The sequence below is a fragment of the Branchiostoma floridae genome, chromosome 8, assembly GCF_000003815.2.
Source record: "Branchiostoma floridae strain S238N-H82 chromosome 8, Bfl_VNyyK, whole genome shotgun sequence".
Classification (NCBI taxonomy): domain Eukaryota; kingdom Metazoa; phylum Chordata; class Leptocardii; order Amphioxiformes; family Branchiostomatidae; genus Branchiostoma; species Branchiostoma floridae.
This window is the reverse complement of record NC_049986.1, coordinates 15,412,690-15,438,833: the sequence shown is the minus strand read 5'-3', so window position 1 is coordinate 15,438,833 and position 26,144 is coordinate 15,412,690. Positions and strand designations below refer to the sequence as shown.

At 41.6% G+C, this 26,144-nt stretch overlaps 2 protein-coding genes across 4 annotated transcripts in view; both read right to left on the bottom strand.

The window, feature by feature from the left end:
• Window positions 1–1,295: 1,295 nt before the first annotated feature.
• On the bottom strand, window positions 1,296–7,249 carry LOC118420798. Its single transcript, XM_035827796.1, has 9 exons — window positions 7,107–7,249; window positions 6,531–6,635; window positions 6,122–6,277; window positions 5,114–5,584; window positions 4,604–4,746; window positions 4,317–4,448; window positions 3,906–4,049; window positions 3,679–3,778; window positions 1,296–1,665 (listed from the first exon to the last, which is right to left on the bottom strand). The coding sequence occupies exons 4-9, from the start codon at window positions 5,133–5,135 to the stop codon at window positions 1,475–1,477; spliced, it is 732 nt and encodes a 243-aa protein (XP_035683689.1). The 5' UTR covers window positions 5,136–5,584; window positions 6,122–6,277; window positions 6,531–6,635; window positions 7,107–7,249; the 3' UTR covers window positions 1,296–1,474.
• Window positions 7,250–15,305: 8,056 nt separating this feature from the next.
• LOC118420797 overlaps window positions 15,306–26,144 on the bottom strand; it is a 13,751-nt gene continuing 2,912 nt past the window's right edge. For 2 of the 3 annotated variants that reach the window (XM_035827793.1, XM_035827795.1), the window contains 19 exons: window positions 24,449–24,672; window positions 23,992–24,128; window positions 23,160–23,335; window positions 22,474–22,703; window positions 22,205–22,381; window positions 21,872–22,008; window positions 21,670–21,755; window positions 21,314–21,488; window positions 20,896–21,094; window positions 20,419–20,564; window positions 19,869–19,973; window positions 19,299–19,454; window positions 18,832–18,921; window positions 18,318–18,483; window positions 17,785–17,927; window positions 17,365–17,496; window positions 16,956–17,099; window positions 16,514–16,616; window positions 15,306–15,967 (listed from right to left, as the gene is read on the bottom strand). In XM_035827793.1, coding sequence (XP_035683686.1) covers window positions 15,774–15,967; window positions 16,514–16,616; window positions 16,956–17,099; window positions 17,365–17,496; window positions 17,785–17,927; window positions 18,318–18,483; window positions 18,832–18,921; window positions 19,299–19,454; window positions 19,869–19,973; window positions 20,419–20,564; window positions 20,896–21,094; window positions 21,314–21,488; window positions 21,670–21,755; window positions 21,872–22,008; window positions 22,205–22,381; window positions 22,474–22,703; window positions 23,160–23,335; window positions 23,992–24,128; window positions 24,449–24,672 — 2,920 coding nt within the window. In that variant the 3' untranslated portion in view covers window positions 15,306–15,773. The remainder of the gene's footprint in view (window positions 15,968–16,513; window positions 16,617–16,955; window positions 17,100–17,364; window positions 17,497–17,784; window positions 17,928–18,317; window positions 18,484–18,831; window positions 18,922–19,298; window positions 19,455–19,868; window positions 19,974–20,418; window positions 20,565–20,895; window positions 21,095–21,313; window positions 21,489–21,669; window positions 21,756–21,871; window positions 22,009–22,204; window positions 22,382–22,473; window positions 22,704–23,159; window positions 23,336–23,991; window positions 24,129–24,448; window positions 24,673–26,144) is intronic. The other variant, XM_035827794.1, reaches the window with a different exon arrangement.

Sequence of the window (26,144 nt, the reverse complement as noted above, 5' to 3'; positions counted from 1 at the left end):
GACAAAGCAATGGATCCCGATATGGCAAGGGTAAGTTCTGTTTTTCAACTGATGTTGAGCTTGCGGACATTATCAAAGTACCATGCACTACACGTTTGACTACAAGACTCTCCTTCATTTGTAAATTTTCTCTAATCTAAAATTCTGACTGCGTCAAACAAGAAACCCTACCTTGAACATATACGCAGGTAAATATTATTCACTTTGCCGCCGGTGGACTATGAACATATAGGCATATTCTATATAAAGTCCAACTCTGGAACAATCGCTGGTCAATCAGAGAATGTCATGGTCACGTAAAGTTGATCGTTGTGGATTGAGCATTTACAATTATATAAAGTAGCATATTGATGGTCTATATTTTTATGTTCTTGCCCACATGGGGTAAATTCGGTAGTTAAACTATTACACCAAAAACTAGAGGTAAAGTTCCTATGTATGCAAATAAGCAATTGTATTATAGTCTGTAAATACGAGTTGTTTAAATCCATGTAATTTGCAAGTCATGTTTTAATGCCCCGAAATCCAGGAAGATTAACTACCTACAAGTTATGTATGATACATGTAGCTAATGGACTATCAATTTGAGTAAAACATCAAACGATTTTGGCTCAATCTACACCATAAGCGCACGAGGGATTGCAAAGATCGCTAGGTGTTCCACAAAGAGCTCCAAATCTAACAAGACAAACATTAGTCTACCCACTTCTTGGACCAACTTCTCTCCTGTTCAGCGTCCAGCGAAGGTTGGCACCTTAAGTTCGGATACCTGAGATCGTATTCTAACAAGTCCGAAAACAAGCCTAGGAGAGCGTACGGTGCTCCTTACATAGATGAGTCACGTGTTTCAGATGGTCGTTGAACTCAGGTTACCTCTCATACCAAGGACGAATTCGAAGTTTTGATAATAGAGCTGTGGTGATCATGGTGATCTTCTTTGCTATTATCGTAATTGATTAAACGAACCGTTACAATGACTATATATACGTATACATAGTATGAAGTCTCTTTCATAGTAAACTAATAAATACGTAAGCACGATCAAATTGATATGAACTTCATCCCACAGTGTAAAGTATTATTTTTGACTTGTGACTGGTATCTCTCTCTATATATAAATATTCCATAACCATATCTAGAATCTTTCTAGATATGTCAATTCTGATAGCTAGATTAATCTACCTGACGATAACTGTAGTGTGGACTTTCCTTTATAACTCTCTGTGAGTCTAGAATTTCTACAATTTCAGCACACACAGCCATACCCGCATACTCCTTGTTTATTTCGTCAACAGCAGTGCAGGAGTCAACTACAGTCTTGGCACGTCTTGATTTCAATTAACAAAGTTACCTATATCATTACGTATTAATTCTTTATTATATGATAAAAAACTTAAATGGCACCTTCATTCAAACAGTGGCACCTTCATCCTAATGCAACTACAACTCCGTTTACTACACGTTGTACGATATTCTATTCCCCATTTTCTCCATCGCCTCCTGCTTCTGGTGTCTTTTTCTCTTCTTCACCGTCCTCAACTTCCTCTTCCCCCTCCATATGTTCCGCTTCTTTCTTGCTCTCATCACCTCCCTCTCTCTTCTCCTTGGCTGGTTTCTCCTCGTCGCTAGCCGGTCTTGCCACACTGGCCTCGTAGCTTGACATCTCTAGACGGTCAGCACAAAAGAAAAAAAAACAATGAAAAGACAGCGAGGAGTAAAAGAGGAAACAATAACTACTGACGCTTGCCTGTTACAAACTAAATGGTTACAAGTAACTTAAGTACGTTGTGACCATGTGCATATATGGTTGAAACATGAATGCAAGAATAACTGTCCATTGGTATTGAACAATATTAAAAAATTATTAAAAAACAATATTAAACTTCCATTCGAGTTTCTAGCTTCTGAGTATCAAGACACAGTGGTTGGCTATTACGGATAAAATATCGTTTAATTTTCCTGTCCAAACACTTACGATTTTTTGTGAGACAGTTATTTGATGGCTGTTATGTTTTCTATCGTTGTGCTTGTGTGTGGAATCATACTGTTGTGCACTCGAGAAGAGTTTTGGAAATGAAAACAAGTGCTTTAAAAAAAGCTGTACCTTGCCGGGTAGTAGGGATTTCGTCAGGAAAAGGTACCTCGGCGCTTCACCAGTGTTCATCAGTTAACATGAGGATCACATCAAAATAATCAGAGACAACCACAGAGTTCCACATGTCGCCCCCCTCCCGCCCCAATTCTTGTACGGGAAAGCTTTAGTGACTTCTCCAGCTGCCAATCCAGTCTCAAATCTATTTTTCACACAATACAAACTCTATCAAGGACATTCATAGTCACAAATGTCTTTAAAATGTACTTACCTGGCTACTAGCCCCGAAGTTTGCGGCTATTTTTTTGTTTCATGTTGTTGCAATGTACTTTTTTTTGTTGTTGTACAAAGAGCGACACCTAGCAACTGTAGTATGAAATGCAGCAAAAATCCCCAAGTGTAGGGAAATTTACCTCATTAACATAATCTATGTCAGATAAATTATTGGCACAATAAACCGGTATTGTAAAACTTTTTGACCCACAATGAGTATGCATTATTCTTTATTACAAAATAAATTCCTTCTGATGCAATTTTTGATATATCTTTATGATAAACATGGGTTAAAGCGTAGCTTTATTTACGCTGGACCACATACGTCTAAAATACAGTTTTAATACTGGCCTGCAATGTACCCTTGTCTAACTAAGCCATAAAATTGGGCAAAGAGAAAAGGGCCTTTTGAGGGGCCTTTGGAAGGGCTGGGTTAACATTGAACCATTGATTGAACCATTGATTGAACCATGTAAAGATCGGGCCTCATTACCTTGCCGGGCTATGGCCCGGCAAGGTAAAAAAAGAATGCTTTCTTTAGCAGATGTTCACTCAAAGACTTTCTTCGATAGAGCAAGACCTTTATCGGTGCGATCAAGTTAGGCCACAGCAAGTAAATTTTATGGATGACATCCTCTGACTGCAGACTGCAAAAATAGTGCGATAGGGCGAAAAAAACAAGATGGGTGAAGAAAAAAAAACAAGATGGCTACATTTTCAAAAATAGGCACCATAAAGTTGTGATGAATGTTGTAACAAAAATTAAAGGGACAAAACATGGTATCAGAGCCAACAAGGCATTCATTCCTGTATTCAAGACATGTACTGGTGTGGTAGAAGTGACACTAGTGTGGTAGCCTGGCATCACCAACAAAGTTGGTAACCACACTCATGGCTTCCATATTGGTGCCACTTTTACAACTATCCATGGCAATAAGTTTCATTTCTACAACTACAGCCCTGGGTACCTCGCAAGTGTCACTTCTACAAGTACAATTATCATGCTACAATACAACATATTTGCTCATTTTGGTACTTTATCGTCATGTTGACCATCCCTGCAGAAGAAAAAAAAATCTTGACAGTGTTTGTTTTTCTGAAATGAGGCGAAAATTAATGCGCGCGCTGATGTCATCCATAAAATTTACTTGCTATGGCCTTATAATAAATGGGTTTTATTGAAAGAATACTTAGCAGCCAGACGGCTCAATTACATGTTCTGTACATTAAAAGGTACATTGACAAATCGGACATACTTCTTGATAATGGGCTAAAATCACATACGAATATGTATAAAATAAGTTCTTAATTACCTTCATCTGTTGTTGCAGAAGGCTTGAGAAAAGCCATATAGGTAACCGTCTCCTCAGGGGGAGTGAAAGGGGCGTCGTACTTAAAGATCAACACCCAGTCCTTGGGGGGGGGGGGGGCGGAAAAGGCAGAGATGTGTTAGACTAAGTACACTTGTATATATATATAAATGTTTTGTATTGATCCAAAGCGTCAAATATTTCCCTATGTTGGCGTAAGTTTTTCAGACCTTGTTGAACTCGAGTTCCTTCTCCTCCAGCTTTTGTCTAAGTCCTGCGATACGTTCTGTCAAGGTGCTTTCCAGCACGGCGTCAGTCACTCCCTTCAGAGAAATGACGTAGGCGTCCGCAAATTCGTTGTCAAACGTTGACATCTGTGTGAGAGATAGGGAAAATGGGACTATGGAGAGGGGCAAGAACCTTTCTGACTCTGATACGTAGATAAATTATTCTGATATAAGGTAGAAATGAAAACATAATATGAAAACATGTTGCTCGGTGAATTCCACTTACGCATTTTTGTCTCCAGTCTAATCTCTAACCCTCCAAACTCTATCATCGAGTGTTAGATAGATCTATCTTGTTCTAAAGGTAGAATCAATAGATGAGTGTTGCTTGTAACGACAAAATAAATGACGCACCCCCTCTCTCTTCGGTTTTGGAATGTCCTTGCCCTGGTCGATCCAGGCATCGGGCAGAATGACACATATCTGATACTCAAGATCACACGCACTGATGTCCTTCCTCTCCTCTTCCTCACTTGGTGTTTTCACCTGAAACACGGGAAATGGGGTTGAAAACACTATACATACTAGCATATCCAAATTTCGTTATGATCCAAAGTAATTCAATAATTATTATAAAAGCAAGGAAGCATTGGCACTCTCCTGGGCTCGTTCAATTTTGGGGATCGAACTTCACAACTCACCTGTACAACAATTGGTGACTTCATCTCTCCAATCACCGCCTTCTCCGCGTTGTCTCCGTTGAAGTACTTAAAGACAGCCAGGAAAGGAGCCCGCCCGGACGACCCCTGCATGCAGCCCTTCACCCAATGACACACGCTCTTGGCTAGAAACGACATCAAGTTGTCAGAAATGAATCAAACATTGAACTATATAAAGAACAACTCATTAAAGTTCCGTCCACCTCCGTCCACGTCATTTTACACTCTTTACTCAAATCTGAAAGAAGCTGTAATGTTAGATACCTTTGTTGTACACACAAATACAGCAACGGAACGTAATGTAAGCAATGGTGGTCCTTATCTTTCTAAATTTGTATCAAAAACCTTCTATATCAAAGACCTTCTGTCACGGTAATTAGTGGACAATGCATATATCGCCTCTTTAATAAGACTTGAAATCAAGACTTCAAACACCACGGGGGAAATTTCCATTTTTGGCAGAAAGTTGGAAACATTTTTAAAAGAACCTACTCTTTGGGAAGCGTATCTCCATGACCTCGCCGTACTCTTTAATGACGTGGATGTCTAGACAAGTTTCGTCATTGCAGCCTTCCGGCTTGGGAAGGTCCACCCAGTCGTGATCATGGGCGTCCGTCTCCTCCTTCTCTTCCTCCTCCTCTCCCTCCTTTTGCTCGGAATGTATAAGGATTTATTTAGGAATATTTGAAGGAAACATGTTGGCCATTTTGGCCACAAGAAAAGTAGCTATGGAGCTGCCAAAACGTTCAAAAGTATGCTCTGTGAATTAAAGTCTGGAGTCAATAAAGGATTTTATATGTTTAGGACATTAAATTTGCAAAAGGACAAGCCGTGCTCACAGATTTAATGACAAAACATAAAGAATGTTCTTACCTTCCAGTAAATGTGCTGCTGGTGTACAACGATGATTTCATTCAGACCTTGCTCATCGCCAGGGTGGTCGTACCCTCCGAACCAAAGTTCCTGGAACACAGAAACGTCAAAATGTTTATCCAAAAAATTATATCTATTTGTCAACCTGGTGAGAATGATCAGATCATTGCCGCACCTTTCATAGGTAGGAATACTGAAATATTCAATGATACAAACATTAAGGGACTTCAAGTGTCTCTGAATGAAAGCAAATGATTACCTTACTTACTTGAAAAAAATTATGACAGTACAACGTACCAAGAAAAATGTCTAACTCTCCGTAACAAATTTATTCGATGACTCAGAAGAGGTCTTCATAATTACATCGCTACAAGTGTTTATACAAAGAAGTCAAACCCAACCTGTTTAGAAATAGCCAACAGTAGTATTAGAGTAGAATATTGTTAATGACTGTCAATTGTCACTTGTATATCTACTATGTTCATATCATGTACTTGCAATTAGCCCTCCGGCACGAACTTGCAAATAAACGTCTTATACAATGATTTTAGTCGTTGTCTTCCATATGATTAAGGTATATTCTGATGAATAATTGTATAATTAGGACAAGTGCAAACATGGTTTTACCGTTCCATCTATGGAATAATCGACTCCGAACGGCTTGAGAGCGTCCAGTTGCTCAATCATGTCTGTTAGGGACTTGTACAGCCTGTCCGGGGTCGGCCGTCCTACGAACACGGACTGGAACCAGTAACTTTCTTTGTCTCCTGACCGGATGCCGATCTGAAATGAACCATTGAGAACTTAAGTGATTGGTAAATGTAGCAATGTCATACTTGAAAACTACACCCTGTTGGAGTAGAGTCATTGAATCTCGTTTTCATACAAAAATGAACACAGTGCTATTGTAATTTTCCTTGCAACTGTGTATTGCATTTAATAGTCGACATTAAACCTCAGCCAATTACAAATCAAACCTACATGCTATCTAGCGTAACGTCCATTATCAATCATGGATAATACAGCGTGTACGTACACGGTCATCGACGGGCTTTGGTGGGTTCTCTGTATGTTCCTCTGGCATGAACATGCACAACGTGAACGTCTTCACGCACTCGTTTCCTTTCTCCCCTGTGTATCCCTGGGTAAATAAAGAACCATGCAGTACTTTAACTTCATATTTTTAGTTATTATCACACATGTGCACACTCAGTCTGCCAAATTGGTCTGTTTAAACTAAAGCGCCAAGATTTTATAGACACTTAAGCATACCAAATAGGGTCATTTCTATGGAGATATCTATAAGGCCTCTTGATGCCGCTAACATGACCTAAATTATATGTAATTCCTAAGCACGATGAAAGTACAATCGAGAGCAGGGCAAATGAGCGATGAATGTAAGATGATAAGTGCGTCATTCTAAATTGCTAATACAATCACGGTTAAAAACAACAGCCCTATCACCAGATTGCAATTGCAGCGTTGGACCCACAGCTTCTCCTGGACCAAACTGTACTTCTTGATCGAGTTTGTCGAATAGGATTCTACGCGAAAGTGGTCACAACAATCCGTACAGTATCTACCAATACTTATATAGAAATAAGTCCCATACCTGTCCATACAGAGGTCTCGTCAGGTCCATCATAACGTTGCCCTCGTTCTTGCCGTTGATGTATGACAGGATGGGCTGGAGTGCCTTCTCCCAGGCCTGTTCGTACGTACAGGATACGCCTGTGCTGTTGGAGCAGAGCCACTTTGCTGTAGAATTAGCAAGAGAGAAGATTCATTCGAAGAGTAAACGCCCAAGACCAGCGAAATAGTTGAAAGATTATGAGAATATTTCTGTGCCATCCTTTTTTCCCAAATCACAATCCATTCACAGCTTTCTACAATTTCAATTTACATCCCGATTGTGATAATATAGTCATCAGAGATACGTTATTGGCAGTGCTTCTACTTGATGTTACCTGATGGGTGTTTCAGCAGTCTGAGGTTGTTCTCAATTCTCATGACAATAGACTCGTTGGGACACTCGTACGTGGTGCAGCGGTCCCCGAACACAGGCTTCGCCTCGTCCTGGCTGTATATCTTACTCAGTGGAAGGTTAAGGTTGAACTCAGGACGGCCTTCTTGACTCCTGCAGTTCAGGTCGGCATCGATGTGGATCTAGTAGGCAAACCAGCAACTGTGAGTATCGTAACATTACAGTGATGAGCTGAAACTGTCCAGAAACTGCTTCAAACTGCCTCTTTAAAGAGGCCACTACTAAAGTCCTCTTAGATATCACCACGTTCAATGACAAAAAGAAACAACTAGTCTCCTCCTTAATCACATTATCACAAAACCCACACATTACAGAAAGGTGGGATCATTCGAATTTAGAGTTAGATTTTAGACTAGAGTAGACACATTGTTACATTGTCAAAGACTGTTTGTCTGTACCTTTCATGTTGCCTGCAATTAGTCCACGGGCAAGATTTTTTTGTGAATTTTCTATTATATTGTCACGAGGCAATGACGTAAAGGGTCCACCATATTTGTGGGTTAATAATGTGTTACAAGTCATCATCAATGGAAACAGTTCAAACAACATTAAGCTAGCAATTCTGTTAGTATAGTCTTCAATAATGCCATTCTGAAGAAAATAGATTTTAAACATGGATGATTTTCAAGGACTTCTTACCGTATTAAACCTGTTGAACAGCCTGGACTGTGTGTGGTACTCGACCACGCTGAAGTGGTCTTCCAACATGCACTTCTTCACTTCCCTCAACTTGTCTACGGTCGTCTTGAACGTTGCAGTAACTGTGGTTGGTTCGTAGTAGGCGTTACCACCAAAACATTTGGTGTAGAAGTTACTGTGTTACGATGAAAAGTACAGCGTCATATTTTAGTGACATAAATTTGAAAGGATGCCAGTGTCTGATAAATGGATAGCGATCAGAAATATACTACGCCAGAAATATACTGAATGTGACTATTTGATGTACTGAGAAGGTGTTTACTGCCATGGATATTAATTCGTTAATTTACTACAAGTCCATTACCCATTATGTCACGACCAGTACTTGTTCTGGTCAGAATACAGATCCCAGCAAGAATATCTGTTAGCTGTATGAACGTATGAACTAATGAACGTAATCAGTGTTGAAGTACTTATACTTGAGAGGGTGGCTATAAAAGATCTCCTTTCGGCTAGGCAGGTCCTGCTGCTTTTTCCAACCAAATGCGTTTCCTTGTATCTTGTCTTTTGTTATCATCATTTCTCATATCCATGTGTGTACACACATTATGATCTACCGAGTCTGATCTGAAGCCCCTACGTAAAAATAAGTGGACATCTTACTTCCCTCCTGCGTTCGCATCGTGCAACACTTCAAACGTTTTCGGTGCGTTGAAGAGGTCCTCGTCTAAAATCAGGGTATAATCCTGTGGAAAGAGAATACAGCAAGTAAATCATATTTTTCTATCCCGACACGAACACCAGTTTTGTATATTCCATATTCCAAAGATCATTTAAACACCATCTCACATCTTCAGGGTCGCCACTTTTGCCGGCGCCGCCCATAATGAAATAGACTTTGTAGAATTTGCCGCATCCTTCCTCTCCATCAACGTCCTCTCGCTTCTCTATGATAGAAGTCATGCTTGCCGCGACGTCTGACAAAGGGACGCCTATAAAGAGAAAAAAGGAATAAAGTAGTAAATAGATTTTCATAGTAAATATTGTGTTCGTGCAAACGTCTGGGCTGCTTTGACCCGCCATCTACATAAAACACCCTCTATGCCACTTTCAAAAATGGCTTTTCATTTTAGGTAAACTTTTCTCTTCGGAAATAAAATTAGAATTTTAAGAAAGATGCCATTTTTGTCCCGAGTAAAAACGTTCTACTTACCCTTTTTATTCAAATATTGTACCATTGGCCCTACAGTCGAATGTAAAGCCGTGTCGAAGTTACATGTGAGAGGGACGACACCAAGAGCCTTCATGTCGTCCTCCTGTCTAAGTTGTATGGTCTCATCGTCCACCTCTTTCACCGCCTTTGCCGAAAACTTAGGACACTTCTTAGGTGCTGCAAAATATGCAGTGGTTAAGATTCTAGGGATAACATATTTGCAAGTGATGCTAAGTGAACTATTTTACATTTGTAAGCGAATGTACTGTTTTGTACCTTCACAGAATGTCTCAGAGCACTGTCTCCTGGCCAGAGCCTCTACAGGGATGTCCTCCTGGTTCATCTTGTGCCACGAGCCGACTCTGTCGTTGTGAAGGAGGCAGTGGGGGAGTCCCTCTCCACGGCCGTTGAGATCGTTGAACTCCAACCACTTGAATATCTTCTCATTGATGGCGAAAACCCAGATCTCGTTGTACGTTTTCGGGTCAGAGGACCCAGTGTGACTGCGCCTGTGAGGACACCAGGATGCGTGAGTTCAGTCACACCGTTCTCAGCTACGTGGATGTCACGAAATCATAAAAGTTGTAAGCTGTCACCCAAATTCGTAAGGTCCATTAATTATCACAGGCTAGGTCTTACCAAATAGCCTTTGCATTCTTTCAAGTTTTGCAGAGCAGCCTTGATTGCTTGTTAGACCAGCAACAAAAACCAAACAAAAGGCATATATATGATTACCTGTTGTATTGAGCGATGTAGAAATAGTCGTTCTTGCCGAGGAAAGGTTCATGGTTGTTCTCCAGGGTGGTGAAAAACTTCTTGGCCTCCCGCTCTGCCACAAACCCGACACGGGCGGCACGGCCTGTGTAATTCTTCACGTACATGATAGACTCGGGTACGAGATCGATCACCACCTGGGACAGAGGGCACAGTTGGTAAGGCGATGAAGAAAGTCAGGCATGACTGTTGTTTTTTAGAGTCATATGATAGTGATAGATATCCAATTCCAACCTTTAGTTGAAGTCTATGATACTATGAATCTTTTATTACGGGTACTCGTCGCCGCACAGCAGAGTGGCGGTCAGGGAGCGGCGCCCCTGCCTACAGAGGAGCCAAAAGCCACCAGCCAGCCAACCACAAACCACCTGCACCTGCACCTGCACCTGCATCTGCACCTGCACCTGCACCTGCACCTGCACCAAGATGATGATCTTCTCCCTCAGTGCCCGCGTCCTCAACCTAATATGGTTTAGTACCACGTAATACCCTCTACTTCAATTCAGTGACAGTAAGTGAACCTTCTTCCTTCTTCCTACTTAACCTAACTCTAGGACACAACCAGAAATAATTATGATAAACATACATGAGGGTCGATCGGTGTGGGAGGGTTCTTAGCCATGTCCTTCGGAAGCGGCATGGACACGGTGACCTCGTGGAAGGGGCTCTCCTGGGGTTCCCGGGTTTGCGTCACCAGGGGCGCGGTGTACGGCATCTTCACTCCTGGAAATGTTACGAGATAATAACTACAGTATACAACTGTAATTCTGTACAAATATCCAGCACCATAGATAGTCATGTTAGTCTCAATTCAAAGTGGCCAGCATCGGCCGAAGTCAATCAATTCGATACGTTCAATACTATATCAGCCCCGTCCTTAGGGCGTTGCAAAAAATGGGTGCTTATCTTTCACTGCCGCCGGCAAAACGAACAACCTTTGTCTAAAATATAGGTTTAAAGGACAATTTGCAACATGGATTAAACCTTGTCAGAGAGTTACATGTACATCTCCAGTGCCGTTGAAGTCGGGAGAGCAAAACAGCCAAAATTCAAACCCTCGATTCACCTTCAACATATATACAGTTAGATTTTACCGTAGTAACCGTACCTTCCTTGTTCCCTCCTCTGATGTACTTGTGCAGGCGGTTCCAGCCGCGCGCGTGGCCCTGGTACAGAGACGGGTCCGATACCGTGGTGGAGATCCAGAGGGCGCTTTTGTACCGCCTCACATCGTATTCATCGGTGTGGCACAGCACCTCGTACTCGGGGCACTCTCCACGACAAAAGTCTTTCAGCTCACCTTCATGGCTGTCACTGACAAAGGGAAATAAACAACAAGGGAATTTAGATATCCAGGAATGAATATTTCACAATTCTTGCAAATGATGACTCGTGTAAATGTTAGGTGTGAAGCGTACATCTTTTTTGCAATGTACCAGGAAGATTTGTTTTTTCATATGAGGACGATTTCTAAGATATCCTTAAGCCATGTGCATATCTTAAACTTATGAAAAGTATAGAGTTACATTTTGAAAGAAGTGGTTTGGAACGAAGCATTTAAACCAGTACGAGATTTCGCGAAGTATCCATGCAAGGAAAATGTGGACACACTGGCTAACTAGTGATATGCTTTGTTCGCCCTTTACCTTTGACACAGTGAGGCTTTTATAAGTAATAAGTTTATTGCAAATTCTTGCCCGTGGGCTAATTGCAGTTAACATAAAAAGATTCAAACAATGTAAGATACAAAATCACAAGTGTCTACTCTAGTCTAAAGGTAGTAAAATCTAACTCTAGATCCTGGGTTATTGGGTTCGACTCCTTTTTCGAAGACAGTGGAAGACGAAAGATCCCACATTTTCTATTATGTGTGGGTTTTGTGATGTTAGCAGGAGAACTGATTTCTTTTTGTCAGTGAATGTGAGGAAGTTTGGGTGGAATTTGATGGTCTCTTCGAACAGCTCTTTTCTTTCTTGATTATAGAGAGAGCAGTTTGACATAAAATGTGTTTCGTCTTCCACCACGTTTGACGTACACTGTTTGCACATTCTTTCACACACGGATAGCCTCTTGTACCGCCCTCTCTCAATTTCGAGAGGGTGGGCACTAATTTATAATTATCAGCACCATTGAGCAACGTAATCAGACGACTAGTCGTCCATTAGATTAGAACAATAAACCAAGCTCTCCAAACAAACAAAAAACGTTGACCTTTTATTATACAAAAATTTTCACATTTTCAGCCTGGCACATCGAACTTCATCATATATCACATTCACACTGTGAGTTTGTGTTGGATCAAAGTTAACATAGATTTTATGTCGACACAGACAAGCATTCAAAACCCATCTTCATAGGAGTTGTGACCTTGCTAATGGTTGACATTGAGAGTGGAAAATACAAAGAAGTAAATTAAGATCATATTCAGCAATGAACCGTTCGCATGCCTCTTAAGGTATTTAGGTTGTTTTTTTCTATTAGATGAAAACAATTAGATGGAAACAATCATTTTCTAATAACTGCAGATCATTAGAAGATATCAAGTTGCGCAAACGTGAGTTTGTAGCTTTCATCATTATACAAATGAAAAACAGCTTCATTGCAGTGGTATGTACCAAAAAAGCCAACCTAAATAACAGTCGTATCATCAAGGTCAATGGTAATCGTCATTAACACAACATATGCCGCTCCTGCAAACATTGTTAAAGGAACCATATAACGTACCCACGTTCGTGTGAGCTGTTCCCGACGTAATCGTGCTGGCCGCTGTCGTGCCCAGTGTTCTCGCTATGACACATCACCCCAAGCACCAGGAGAACTATCGCCCACGTCAGCCTCTACTGATGCATAGTCTTCTGGAACAAACAAAAATCATCCAAATGGAAATCATTTAAAGGATATTGCTTTAACTTGCTTTTTGTTCTCTTTTTGAAAGACACTTTGTCAATTTGTTGGGATGAATTTACATTGAAAACAAAATATTTTTCAGTATGAAGGTTCGTACTTAAACTTAACTCAAAGGTTTGAGTGATGCCACTAGTGTAGCGAGTTTAATGAATGATGGTTTATTGCGCAACAATTGCATCAGTGACAATGTATGGCAATGTACAGATAGCAATGGTTACATTCTAATACTACACATATACGTTATATTACAACACTGTCAGTTACTACAATGCCAGTGGACTATGTCGAGTGGAATCTACGGTAGGTAACAAAGGGAACTATTACACATATGGGTAAATAAACGTTGTATTCCTTTCTGCACGAGCACGAGCTGAAATATTCGTATATATCTGACAGATTCGTTTTGTCTTTACTGTAGGTAAATCTCAAAGCCCGCCTAAGAAATCAATGACTAAGTGATCAAATGTTTTCAAAGCTCTTATATGGGTAGAAGCTGTTGACTGAATCCGAAGGATACATTTTCTCCCAGTATACAAACAAGTCCGTTTGTTTGGACTTTGAGCAAAACAACCTCACACTGTCAGTCCGGTAGTTCGAAGGGGAGGGGGTTCTCGAGCTCAGGTTGCACGAAGACGTACATGTTGTTTTAGTATCGCACGATCTGTTGAAGAATTGGTCGTCTACAATATGAGACAACATTTACATCTCATGGCAGCAGAATTGTGTACGACACAACCAGGATTATCTAAAGAAACGACTTAGGTTTGCGGTCGTATTTTCGCTGTACCCATCCCAGGATACTCTACCTACATCCAGACATAGGAAGTGGAGGTCGTAATTCTTCTGCTCTTTCGTTTCTCTGAATCTGAAATACGCCTAAAGTTTGGCCAGGAATGGTACTATTTTCTGTCCAATTATCTCCTTTGAGGTTACATAAGGTTTTACTTTATGTAATCGTGCTAACCTACTTGTGGGACACTTTTGTTGATGTTAAGCTCACCTCAGCAAATTTCCTCAATCAAGTTCCTTTACAAAACAATGAAACGAATTTATTTCATGAACTTGACATTTAGAGCTCTAGTTTAATAATATCAACTGGTGTACAAGGAAAAATGATGCCTTCTGTCCAATTTTCGTGTAGCATTGTATTACAAACATTGTAATCAAAGACAATTTTATCGTGAAAAATGTACATAATTTTATGGGTATTATTTCTACTATAAAGGCTAGGCTCTAGAAGAGAAAAATAGTAGTAACTCACGTTGTTGGGACTAAGCTTGTTGTTAAGCGTTCGCCACCACTGCAGACGAGTCTGATTGTAGGTCGGTATTAACTACGTCACAACAAACAAGCTCACCCCTTATGAAGGACAGGCGATTGTTTATGTGTGTGTGCGGGGGGAGGGGGTAAATAACACCGGCCCAATTTGCCAGGTTAGGACATCCTCGAGGTGATTATCAGCTTATCATAAAAACTGATTATCCAATGACACTGCCTCTAAAGAAAAAGTCAAATTTCTGCAGCTGTACGCCTTAGAGATGCACTGCTTAAGTATTGTCACAGGAATCGTATCACCTCTTAAGTCGTGATGTATTCAGTGTGACCTTCTTGTCGGTTTACATTGTATACTGTGTACACTAAGAACAAAATGTATTTCAAATAGCCCGCCGATTGGGCAGAAAAAACTAGAGTTGTAATTCCTGAAAGGCGGTCCTTGAGGATCCAAACATCTGGCAGATGCCTTATGTAATCTGCAGTAAACCTTTTGTAATAAGGACGCAATTTGGGGTTTCATGAATGGTTGTATTCTTTATTATTAAATACAACCATTGATTTAACGGTCTTAAGGTCAATCGGGTCCATTGCACGCATGTAACCTCCACTTTCTGGCGCATGACATCCACCCTGACGTTTGGCCTTGTGCTAACATCCCCCTCCTGTCGGCCTGCAGAAGTCATTTATCCACAGGCCAGCCCAGCCTTCACGTATCCTGTCAGTTGTCTACAACTCAGCATGGAAACACACTTGGACCCGGGAGCGAGAAGAAACATGCACACACACCAAAACAAACAAACAAACATGCACACACACCAAGACAAACAAACAAACAGACCAAAACAATACCTCCATTTTCAGGGAAGTAATGGAATTCGGTCGCTCATTTGTTGTCCGTTGATGTCCATTCATCATAATCTCTGGATATTTTAGAAACCGAGATAATGATCCACATGACATTATTTGTAACGTTGACTTTTGTTTATTGCTTTGTGTAAGGATAGAAATTAGTACAACTTCAGTACACACAGCCTATAATCTACCATAGGATTTGGTCTATGTCGTCATTAGAAAGAACAGTGCAAACGTTGACCACAACCTCGTGATCTGATATGTTTTCAGATATCTACTTTATATCTTATATCTTTACAGGGAAGTCTATGTGTATAGTAAAGAAATTTGAGGCATATCGGGTGAAGAATTCATGCAGAAGTGCACAGATCGTTTGCCACAAAAACCCACGACGACTCTCGCTACTCATTTAAACAACATTATGCAGCTGCTGGCTATGCTGACAAAGCTCTAAAATAACTTTCTTGACTAAATCATTTATTTCAATTTTCTCAATCAATAGATTCTCGATACAAATACATTGTAGGAAAAAAACTGATGTACACTTTTCTACACGTTTACGATTGCACGATATTCTATTCCTCATCTTCTCCTTCTTCCTCTGGTGCCTCTGTCTCATCTTCGGATTTCTCTTCTCCCTCCGTAGGTTCCTCATCTCCCTCCGTAGGTTCCTCTTCTTTCTCTCCCTCATCATCTCCCTCCTTCTCCTCGGCTGGTTTCTCCTCGTCGCTCGCCGGTTTCTCCACACTGGCCTCGTCACTTGCCATCTCTGCACGTTCGACACAGAAGAAAAACAAGTCAAGTCAAGTTTATTCACAACGATTGCAACTTGTACAATGTATTAATCTAACATAACAGAAAATATGGCGGCATAGTGTATTTCACATTGTTAGAATATTACTTCTCTTTTGCATAGCATTATATATATTGGCCTAGGTGGACAGATATGGAGTCATGAAAGGACAGAAAGAAACAGGAAACAGTAAGTACCGACTGTTATAACCTAGATGGCTACTAGTAGTTGAAATACCTGGTAACCATGAACGTAATGCCGGGTGGAACTGCTTTTCTTATTTTCTAACTTTGCCGTTTTAGGCCACAGTGACAGGCCCTTTGTGTGAGACAGCTACTGGACATTCATGACTTCAAATCAACACGACTTATAATCAAATATATATGGATATAAAAACGGATTGAATTAAACCTTCCTGTTTGTTTTAAGATCGTTTGCTAGGAAAACCTTGTCTTTTATGGAAACAACGACAAGAAGCTCCTTCCTTCAATATTCTAACACCTATCCGATCGACGTCCTTACCTCCTCCCTCCTTAGCTCCAGAGGGCTTGAGGAAAGCCATGTAGGTGACCTTATCCTCAGGGGGGGTGAAAGGGGTGTCGTACGCGAAGACCAGCACCCAGTCCTGGGGAGGGGGGCACGAGCAAGGGAAAAACGTATAATTAAATATGTCACATGTGGCAGTGTCCACTTTCCAGCTGATTGAGTAAAAAAAAATATTGTAAACAAAGATATTTTGAATCAAGTATTAGTGACGTAAGCTGAATGGAGCAACACAACATATTCAAAACATTGTAGGTCGTTGCATGCCTCTCATCCTGATAACAATAGACATGTAATAGATAAATTGTCAAACTTATAGACTGCATCTGCAGGTGGTCTTACAGGTTTGCTAAAAAACGATTTTTCCTGGTCCGAAATGTACAGGGTGGTGGTCATCGGTGTTTAAGTAAGTTTTCCAGACCTTGTCAAACTCGAGTCCCTCCTCCTGCAACTTTTGTCCGAGTTCTTCCATGCGCTCTGCCAATGTGCCTTCCAGTGAATTGTCAGTCACTCCCTTCAGGGAGATGGCGTAGGCGTCCGCACCTTCGTTGTCAAACGTTGACATCTGTGTGAGAGTTTAAAAATATAAGTATCGCCACTGAGTATGGAAAGGGACAAGAAACATTTTTCACACAGGATACGGATATACAAAGAACAGGTCTATGTTCTATACCATTCTGAAAATATGAATATTCCGCGTGTCTATTAACTGCCTCCAGCCCAACCTCAGACTCTTCAAGTCTGTAGTATTTGATAAAGTGTTCCATACTTTTCCCTTTCTTCCGAAGCAATTAGTATTTATACTTGTAACGACAATATAAATGACGCACCCCTTCTCCGTTCGGTTTTGGTATGTCCTTGCCTTGGTCGATCCAGGCATCAGGCAGCCTGGCGCAGGTCTGGAACTCACGGTCACACGCACCCATGTCTGCACCCTCCTCTTCTCCACTATGAGTCTTGATCTGAAGCACGGAAAACACTCATTGAGCATATGCAACTATTTCTGACATCCTTTCCAATGATCTAAAGATTATTGCAGATTCAATTAGAGACAACTTTTGTCGTATACTAGAGGCGTTTACCTTCAGAATTTATTGTGTAACAAGAAATTACATTCAAGTGCTGGAAAATTCCTCGACTCATTTGTCATTTACCCACGTACAATTTTTATCCCAAATATAAGTAAATATCATAAATCTCTCTCTAATCTATTTTTGTGTACGTGTGCTCAAGTATGTGTGACAACTCACCTGTACAACGATTGGTGACGTCATGTCTCCAATCACCTCGTTCTCCGCGTTGTCTCCGTTGAAGTACTTGAAGAGCGGCAGGAAGGAAGACCGTCCGGACGTCCCCTTGTTGCAGCCCTTCGCCCACTGACACACGCCCTTGGCTAGAAACGACATCAAACTGTCAGAAATGAACCCATCATCGGACTACATGACAACCCATCAAAGTCCCATTGACCTCTGTATCTTTGTCCATTTAGAATTCGAATCTGATGGAAGTTATAGAAGGGGCTCGAACTGTAATACTTTAATTCAGCAAGTTCTCATCCTTCTATACAAAACTGGTTATGTAACGTCACATTTTGTAAATTAGTAACACTTTAATGTGGTTCATAAGCTTCTAAAACCCCACGTCACTGTTCAGGGATGGTTGGAAGACTCTGATGATTCTTTGACAGTCCTTGTATGATGACCTCAACTATCACGGATGAAATATCATCTGCACATATGCCAACTTATTGAAGGAAGATGGAAACATCTTAGAATGGACTTACTCTTCGGGAAGTGGATCTCCATAAAGTCTTCGTGCTCTTTGGTGACGTGGATGTCTAGACAAGTTTCGTCATTGCAGCCTTCCGGCTTGGGAAGGTCCACCCAGTCGTGATCATGGGCGTCCGTCTCCTCCTTCTCTTCCTCCTCCTCTCCCTCCTTTTCTTCTGGCTGTAAGGTTTTATTGATAATTTAAAAAAAATAAGAATAAAGAAGGGGCAAGGACTCAGTCACATTTGTTACTGCGTCTTGACCGCAATGCCACCATGCGGAAAAGAGTAGCAGTGTACATTCTTTCCTGGGCGATGGTAACCGAGGGTTTACCAAAACGTCGACCAGATAGATAACTTTTTAAAACATTTATGTTTCTGTGAATTAAAACGCTTACAGATACGATGTGAGACTACATATAGGAAAAGGATACAGATAATGATTAAAAAGAATATGTTGATGATTAAGAACCTAGGAGAGGAAAGTGATGCGAGCGGATTTAACGAAGAAATCTAAAAATGTCCTTACCTTCCAGTAGATGTGCTGCTGGTCTACAATGATGATTTCGTGCAGACCTTGCTCATCCCCAGGTTCGTCGTACCCTCCGAACCAAAGTTCCTGGAACACAAAAACGTCAATGTACAAAGATCATCTCTTAGAAGGAAAGAATACATTTTCCAAACTAGTGCATATGAAAAGGTCAGATCATCAATGTACATTCATGATATCGAAATATTCCATGATGAACGCATTTACTAGTAACCGGAATTACTTGGAGGATAAAGGATAACCCTACTATTGATACGTATTACGTATGATATAAAATTACCTCGAACTGTAATACTGTCATTTCAACTTCCCTCAATCGAATACAGTGGATTTTGATTATAAGTGTTACAAAGTGTATATACAAATAATTTGGGAGTCGTTATCTTCTATGTTATCAAGATACATTCTATGCGTATTCATAGGGCGAGTTTCCAACATGTATTTACCGTTCCATCTATGGAATAATCGACTCCAAACGGCTTGAGATCGTCAAGTTGCTCAGTCATGTCTGTCAGGGACTTGTACATCCTCTCCGGAGTCGGCTCTCCCACGAACACGGACTGGAACCAGTAGATTTCTTTGTCTGCTGTTCGGATGCCAATCTGAAAGAAATATAATGAAATTTAATGGGAAATACTGATATTTCAGTATTTGAACGGTTGTAGCTGAAATGGCGATTTTGATTTATGACTCCTTGCAAATTGTGTACAATATAATGGCTTTCTCCGAGATGTGTGCATTATTCCTTATTTGCCATTGAATTGAATGGGTTGCTCTGTTTACGTATGACTGTTACTTGACCACTACATCCTGTGATTTCGGCTTCATACAAAAATGTGTCGTGTCGTTGTAATCTTTGTTAAAGCTGTGTATGTACAAGACAACGACATACAAAAGGACTCCATCGGCCGACATTACACCTTAAGTAGTCACGTATTAAATTTCCATCGTATCCATTACAATGTCAAGTCAGCAGAGCTTAGATTTCAATCTTGGATAATACAGCTTGTACGTACATGGTCATCGATGGGCTTTGGTGGGTTCTCTGTATGTTCTACTGGTAGGTACATGCACAACGTGAACGTCTTCACACACTCGTTTCCCTTCTCTCCTGTATGTCCCTGGCCATAAGAGAAAACAAGCAGCATGTTTACGTTACATTGCATTGCAAGTAAAATTGTCCAGACTGTACCAAAGACACCACAGCATGCTCAGCACTGAAGGCTCATTTCTAAAGATGTACAAAGCAATTCCTACACTTGCATAACTTACGTATCACAACGAAATGTGACAAAGGTACAATCAAGAGGAAGAATGTGGAACACCATAATGATTACAGTATTATAACTATATAAACGTCATTTAAAGTTGTTGTTGCACAATTCAATGATTACAAGTACAACAGTCCTGGTTATCTAAAACCAGATGACAGTAGGACAGTAGAAGTGACCAGCAGCTCCTTTGGGGGAATCTGTACATGTTCATAATGTTTCTCAGTCGATTTTTTCGACACGGGTGTGGTAACAACAATTTACCGCTGCTAAAAGGTAAGAAAAAGCCCCACACCTGTCCATACAGAGGTCTCGTCATGTCCATCCTCACGTTGTCCTCGTTCTTACCGTTGATGTATGACAAGATGGGCTGGAGTGCCTTCTCCCAGGCCTGTGCGTACGAACAAGACACTCCTGTGCTGTTGGAGCAGATCCACTTTCCTGTGGAACAAGCGAAAAAGAAGGTTGAAAATGCTGTAAAGATTCAGTACAAGCTCAGCATCGTCCCCTTCCCCGGTAATGCCGCCGAAGCAAAATACCACCCGGCCACCGTGAACCTACACCGGGGTTGCATGTGATCTACATGTATCTCGAAACAGTAGAATCAGAAAGAGCATTAGAAAATTTCTGGATCCAGCTTTATCCCCAATTCAAAATTCAATCGTAGCTTTTTTTTTGCAATTCTTTCTGTGCTTTCATGCAACCAGCACTCACTAGCTCGTTATAATATACGCGCCCGAGACGATTTACTGGTGCAATGGGTTGATGTTACCTGCTGGATGTTTCATCAGCCTGAGGTTGTTCTCAAATCTCACGGCGATGGACATGTTGGGGCACTCGTACGTGGTGCAGCGGTCCCCGAACACCGGCTTCGCCTCGTCCCGGTGGTAGCCCTTACTCAGTGGGAGGTGGAAGGTGAACTCCGGACGGCCCTCCTGGTCACTGCAGTCCAGATCGGCATCGATGTTGATCTGGGAACAAAGCAGCAGCAAAGAGCATCCATCGTAACGTTACACCCTGTCAAGCCTTCATCCAAAGTTGTCGCGAACAAACTTCGAACTAATTCCTGATATGGTATTTGCAGTCTTGTGAGAGTTACGTAATATGGTCCACCATTTTTGTGGATTAAAAATACGAAAACTCCCAAGTCACCATATGTGATGATCGATAAAAAACGATGGCTCATGTACCTCATTAAACCTGTCGAACAGCCTGGACTGCGAGTGGTACTCGATCACAGTGAAGTGGTCTTCCAGCATGCACTTCTTTGCATCCCTCAACTTGTCCATGGTCATCTTCGACGTTGTAGTGACAGTGGTTGGTTCGTAGTAGGCGTTGCCACCAAAACACTTGGTGTAGAAGTTACTGTGTGGCGATAAAAAGTGCTGTGTGTGTGTGTGTCTATTGTTATTATAAATGTAACGTCCAACATCAAAATGAAAGCTCCTTTGCTTTGGTTATCATTATTCATCATATCCATACATGTACACACGTTCTGACTTACCAGCTCCGAGGCTCTGAACGTAAAAAATAGTCATCAACTTACTTCCCTCCGGCAGCGTTCCCATCGTGCAACACCTTAATGGTCTTCGGTGCCTTGAAGAGGTCTTCATTCAAAGACAGGGTGTAGTCCTGGGTAATAGTCAAAATAAAACATTATGAATTCCACATTTTCTATCTCGACATGAAGACGGATACAGCAGTAGAAGAGTCGCATACTGAGTCACGCATTAGAAAGATAAACCTACATCTTCCGGTTTGCCACTTCCGCCGCCCATGCCGAAGTAGACTTTGTAGAATTTTCCACAGCCCTCCTTTCCATCCTCATCATCTCGCTTCTCTACGACAGCAGTCATAGTAGCCGCGACGTCTGACAAAGGCACTCCTATAAAGAGGGGGAAAATACAATGATTTACTAGAAGTACTTGGCAATTCTAGTGTAAGTGCAGACTTCCGGGCAGCTTTGACTCACCAGTTTAGTCATCATCAAAATGTCCTGATAACCTCTTCAGATCAGACCAACATTGGCACTTGACGTACAAAAAACACGATTTCCATGATAAATATAAAGTTTCCGTCACCTGTTTCGTTCAAATACTGCATCAGGGGTCCTGTAGACGAGTGCATGGCCGTGTCGAAGTTACAGGTGAGAGGGACGACACCGACAGCCTTCAGGTCCTTCTCCTCTCTAATTTGGATGGTCTCGTCGTCCACCTCTTTCACCGCCTTTGCCGAATACTTGGGACACTTCTTCGGTGCTGAAAGAGATATACGTAGATGCGGTGGTGAAGGAACAACACATCTGGAAACTATATATTCTACCTTTTCAGGCAAATATTGGCTGTCGTACCTTCACAGAACGTCTCAGAGCACTGCCTCCTGGCCAGGGCCTCTACAGGGATGTCCTCCTGGTTCATCTTGTGCCACGAACCGACTCTGTTGTCGTGATGGAGGCAGTGGGGCAGTCCCTCTCCGTGGCCGTTGAGGTCGTTGAACTCTAGCCACTTGAACGTCCTCTCGTTCATGGCGAAAACCCAAATCTCGTTGTACATTTTCGGGTCAGAAGATCCAGCACGACTGCTGTAGTGAGACCAGAAAAATAGAACTATCTGTATTTGTATCTATATAGCCGGTATAACCGCCCATCGGCGTAACACTGGCACTGACCAATGCAATGTGCTAGAAAGCCAGAGTCTAACATCTGTTTAGGGATTCCTCTGCCGCGACAGCTGTTCTCTACGTTAGAGAACACATAACCCCATATCTGCTTGGAGATAAGCTAATTACCAAAGCCCCAAACCACATGGCCTGTTCTACAATACCAGGAATATAGGGGTGACTTCTGAAAATGTTACATCGATGATAAAAACAGCTATAGAAAAAAAAACGTGCGTGCAGGCGAGATGCCAAGCTACATACGAATGCTGCAACGTGAACATATTATAGAGATACTGATGCGAACACTCATCACACCGGACAACAACAATACTCTGTCGTCGGAGGTTACCCTCCGTCACAGAGTAACAAAATGCTTACCTGTCGTATTGAGCGATGTAGAAATAGTCGTTCTTGCCATGGAAGGGTTCATGGTGGTGCTCCAGGGTGGTGAAAAACTTCTTGGCCTCCCGCTCTGCCACAAACCCGACACGGGCGGCACGGCCTCGGTACTTCTTCACGTACACGATAGACTCGGGTACGAGATCAATCACCACCTGGAACAAATTAAGTCCTCATTTGCATAATATGCATTTCATGTATACATCTTTGCATAAGCTACCTGTATGCTTAAAATTTTGGAATCTATCGTTCCTTTCTTCAGTTATCCTCATTGGAATGTTTTCATAAAATGCCCGTGCAGTTCAAAAAGTAAATGTAAGGGGGCTCAAACCTGCGCCACCTTGTGCTGACGTCAAAAACTATCTTTATAGCTCTGAACCAAATGTCAACATCATATCATGCCCAGGACATTGAAAAACTGTCCTCCTATTTTGCATAGTTGCATAATTTTTATTTCATTTTTTTTATATCTTTGTCTAAGCTACTTATAAACCCAAAAATCAAACTTTTCTTCAATTATCCTCTACGGACATTTTTACAGAAAAGCTCCTGCAATTACAAAACTAGCCGCTAGGGTGTCTAAATTTACGTCAAGAGATTTCTATCACCAAAATATATAGCGAGATATCAAAATTGGAAGTTCCGTTGCAGTACCAAGCGAAGCCGCCAGGGGCGGGGGGGGGGGCAAAATCTAACCAATTTTGCCACACCCTACCAACACATCGAGTATGAAACCAATCCATCCATGGCCAGCAGACAAACGCTAGTGAAAATAGATACTTCATGAAGATAAGAATTACGGTTAACATACATGAGGGTCGATCGGTGTGGGAGGGTTCTTAGCCATGTCCTTGGGAAGCGGCATGGACACGGTGACCTCGTGGAAGGGGCTCTCCTGGGGTTCCCGGGTTTGTGTCACCAGGGGTGCGGTGTACGGCATCTTCACTCCTGGAAATGTTACAAAACAACCATGTAGCATTCAACATGGTTCGAATGTGCAATTTGCTGTGTCCTAATTATCGATCTTTTAGTATATGGCCTGTGCCTAAAACAGTATTATCCCCTCACAGTAAAAGCATGCAAGGAAATTTGAACCATTTTCATATCGATCACAGGAATATATTAGCTCCACCCCTGTGGTGTCGCCAAGAAATACGACATCATATATGTATAGTGCTATATCATATACCCTCATGTCAAAAGTACAGGGGAAATTCGCAACGTTTTTTAGCGTTAGTGCGATACCATAACGTTAACATTTTACGTACCTTCCTTGTTCCCTCCTCTGATATACTTGTGCAGGCGGTTCCAGCCGCGTACGTGACCCTGGTACAGAGACGGGTCCGATACCGTGGTGGAGATCCAGAGGGCGCTTTTGTACCGTCTCACATCGTATTCATGGTTGTGGCACAGCACCTCGTACTCAGGGCACTCTCCACGACAGAACTCTTTCAGCTCACTTTCGTGGGAACCATGACGTTCATGGCTGTCACTGAGAATAGAAAATAACAAACAAGAAAATTTAGAGATCGGCGAAGGAACTAACAGTTCACAATTATTGTAAATGATGACTTGGCACTACTCATTTCCGTCTTACCAGTGAAGCGTAAACTTTTTTTGCAAGAGGATTATATTTCTGAACCAAGAAGATATCTTATTTGAGGAGGATTTGCAAAACACATTAAGCCCTGAAGCATATCGGGAACTTATGGAAAGGATATATTTGAAGAAAAAAAATGTTTTAAGAAAGACGTAATAAAAGCAATATACAATTGCGCTTGGTATCCATCCAAGGAAGAATGTCAACAACGTGGCACCCCCCATACTCACTGTTTGGTTCGTCCCTAACTATTGATGTACATTAGGGCTGGGTATCGGTACAGCGTACCGGTACAAAACCGGTTTTTCTTATTGGACCGGTCCAGAAAAACCGAACCTGAAAACATTAGGTGGACCGGATGTTGGACCGATTAGAAAATTAACATATTATTTTATCAGGCATTCACACGTTTTGGCGCTTGCAGTTGGAAGAAAATAACAAGAGTGAAGTAGAGTAGAGTTTATAGTAATTTCTACCAAGGTTTACAGTCAATCGTACAGGTGCAGTTAGCGTTGTAGGATTTTAAAACGCCAGTGTAAGTCTCATACTCCACCAAACAGATTTCTTTGTAGTGAAATGGACCATTGGTATGAGTCATACTGAATCAGGTCCAGGTTCAGGTCCGGACCTGGACCTGATCCTCTGGACCTGAACCGGACCTGGACCTCAATTTTCTGTACCGATACCCAGCCCTACTGTAGATGTATTTTCTCCGTCCTTCACCTTTGATCCGGTGAGGCCGTTATCTGTACCAGTGCGCAACGTAAACAGTCGTCCATTACATTTCAAAATAAACCAAGCTGTTCAAACACAAACATTGGTCTTCAGGGATCTCATTATACAAACAGACATGCCTATTGTCACACTTTCCGCCTGGCACAATGGTCTTCAACAAATATCTAGATCTGTGACACATTGTGAGTTTATGTCTAATGAGAACCTAACGATTTATTTTGTTTTCAACACAGATGAGCTTTCATTCCAAAACAAATGCTGTTACCTGTCTGCGTGCGAGCGTGCGTGTGTGTGTGTGTGTGTGTGTGTGTGTGTGTGTGTGTGTTTGTGTGTGTGAAGAGGGCAGAGGGGGAGGGATTTGGCAACCATGCAAATCTTTCCCAAAAGGCACGGCTGCCACACTGACACTGGCCCCGTGGCAGGTCTGGAATTTGTTGACGAGTTCTTGCAGGCTTCTAAATTATATACAAGAGACTTTTGTAACAGCGCCAATAGCTAGTATCTCCCAAGGAACACATTAACACGGCATCATCAAGGGGGGGGGGGGGGGGGGGGCACTACCAAAAATAAGGTCTTGTCATGTTAGAACATGTTGTTGAGAGGTGTTTATACACCATTTTTGTCGCCCA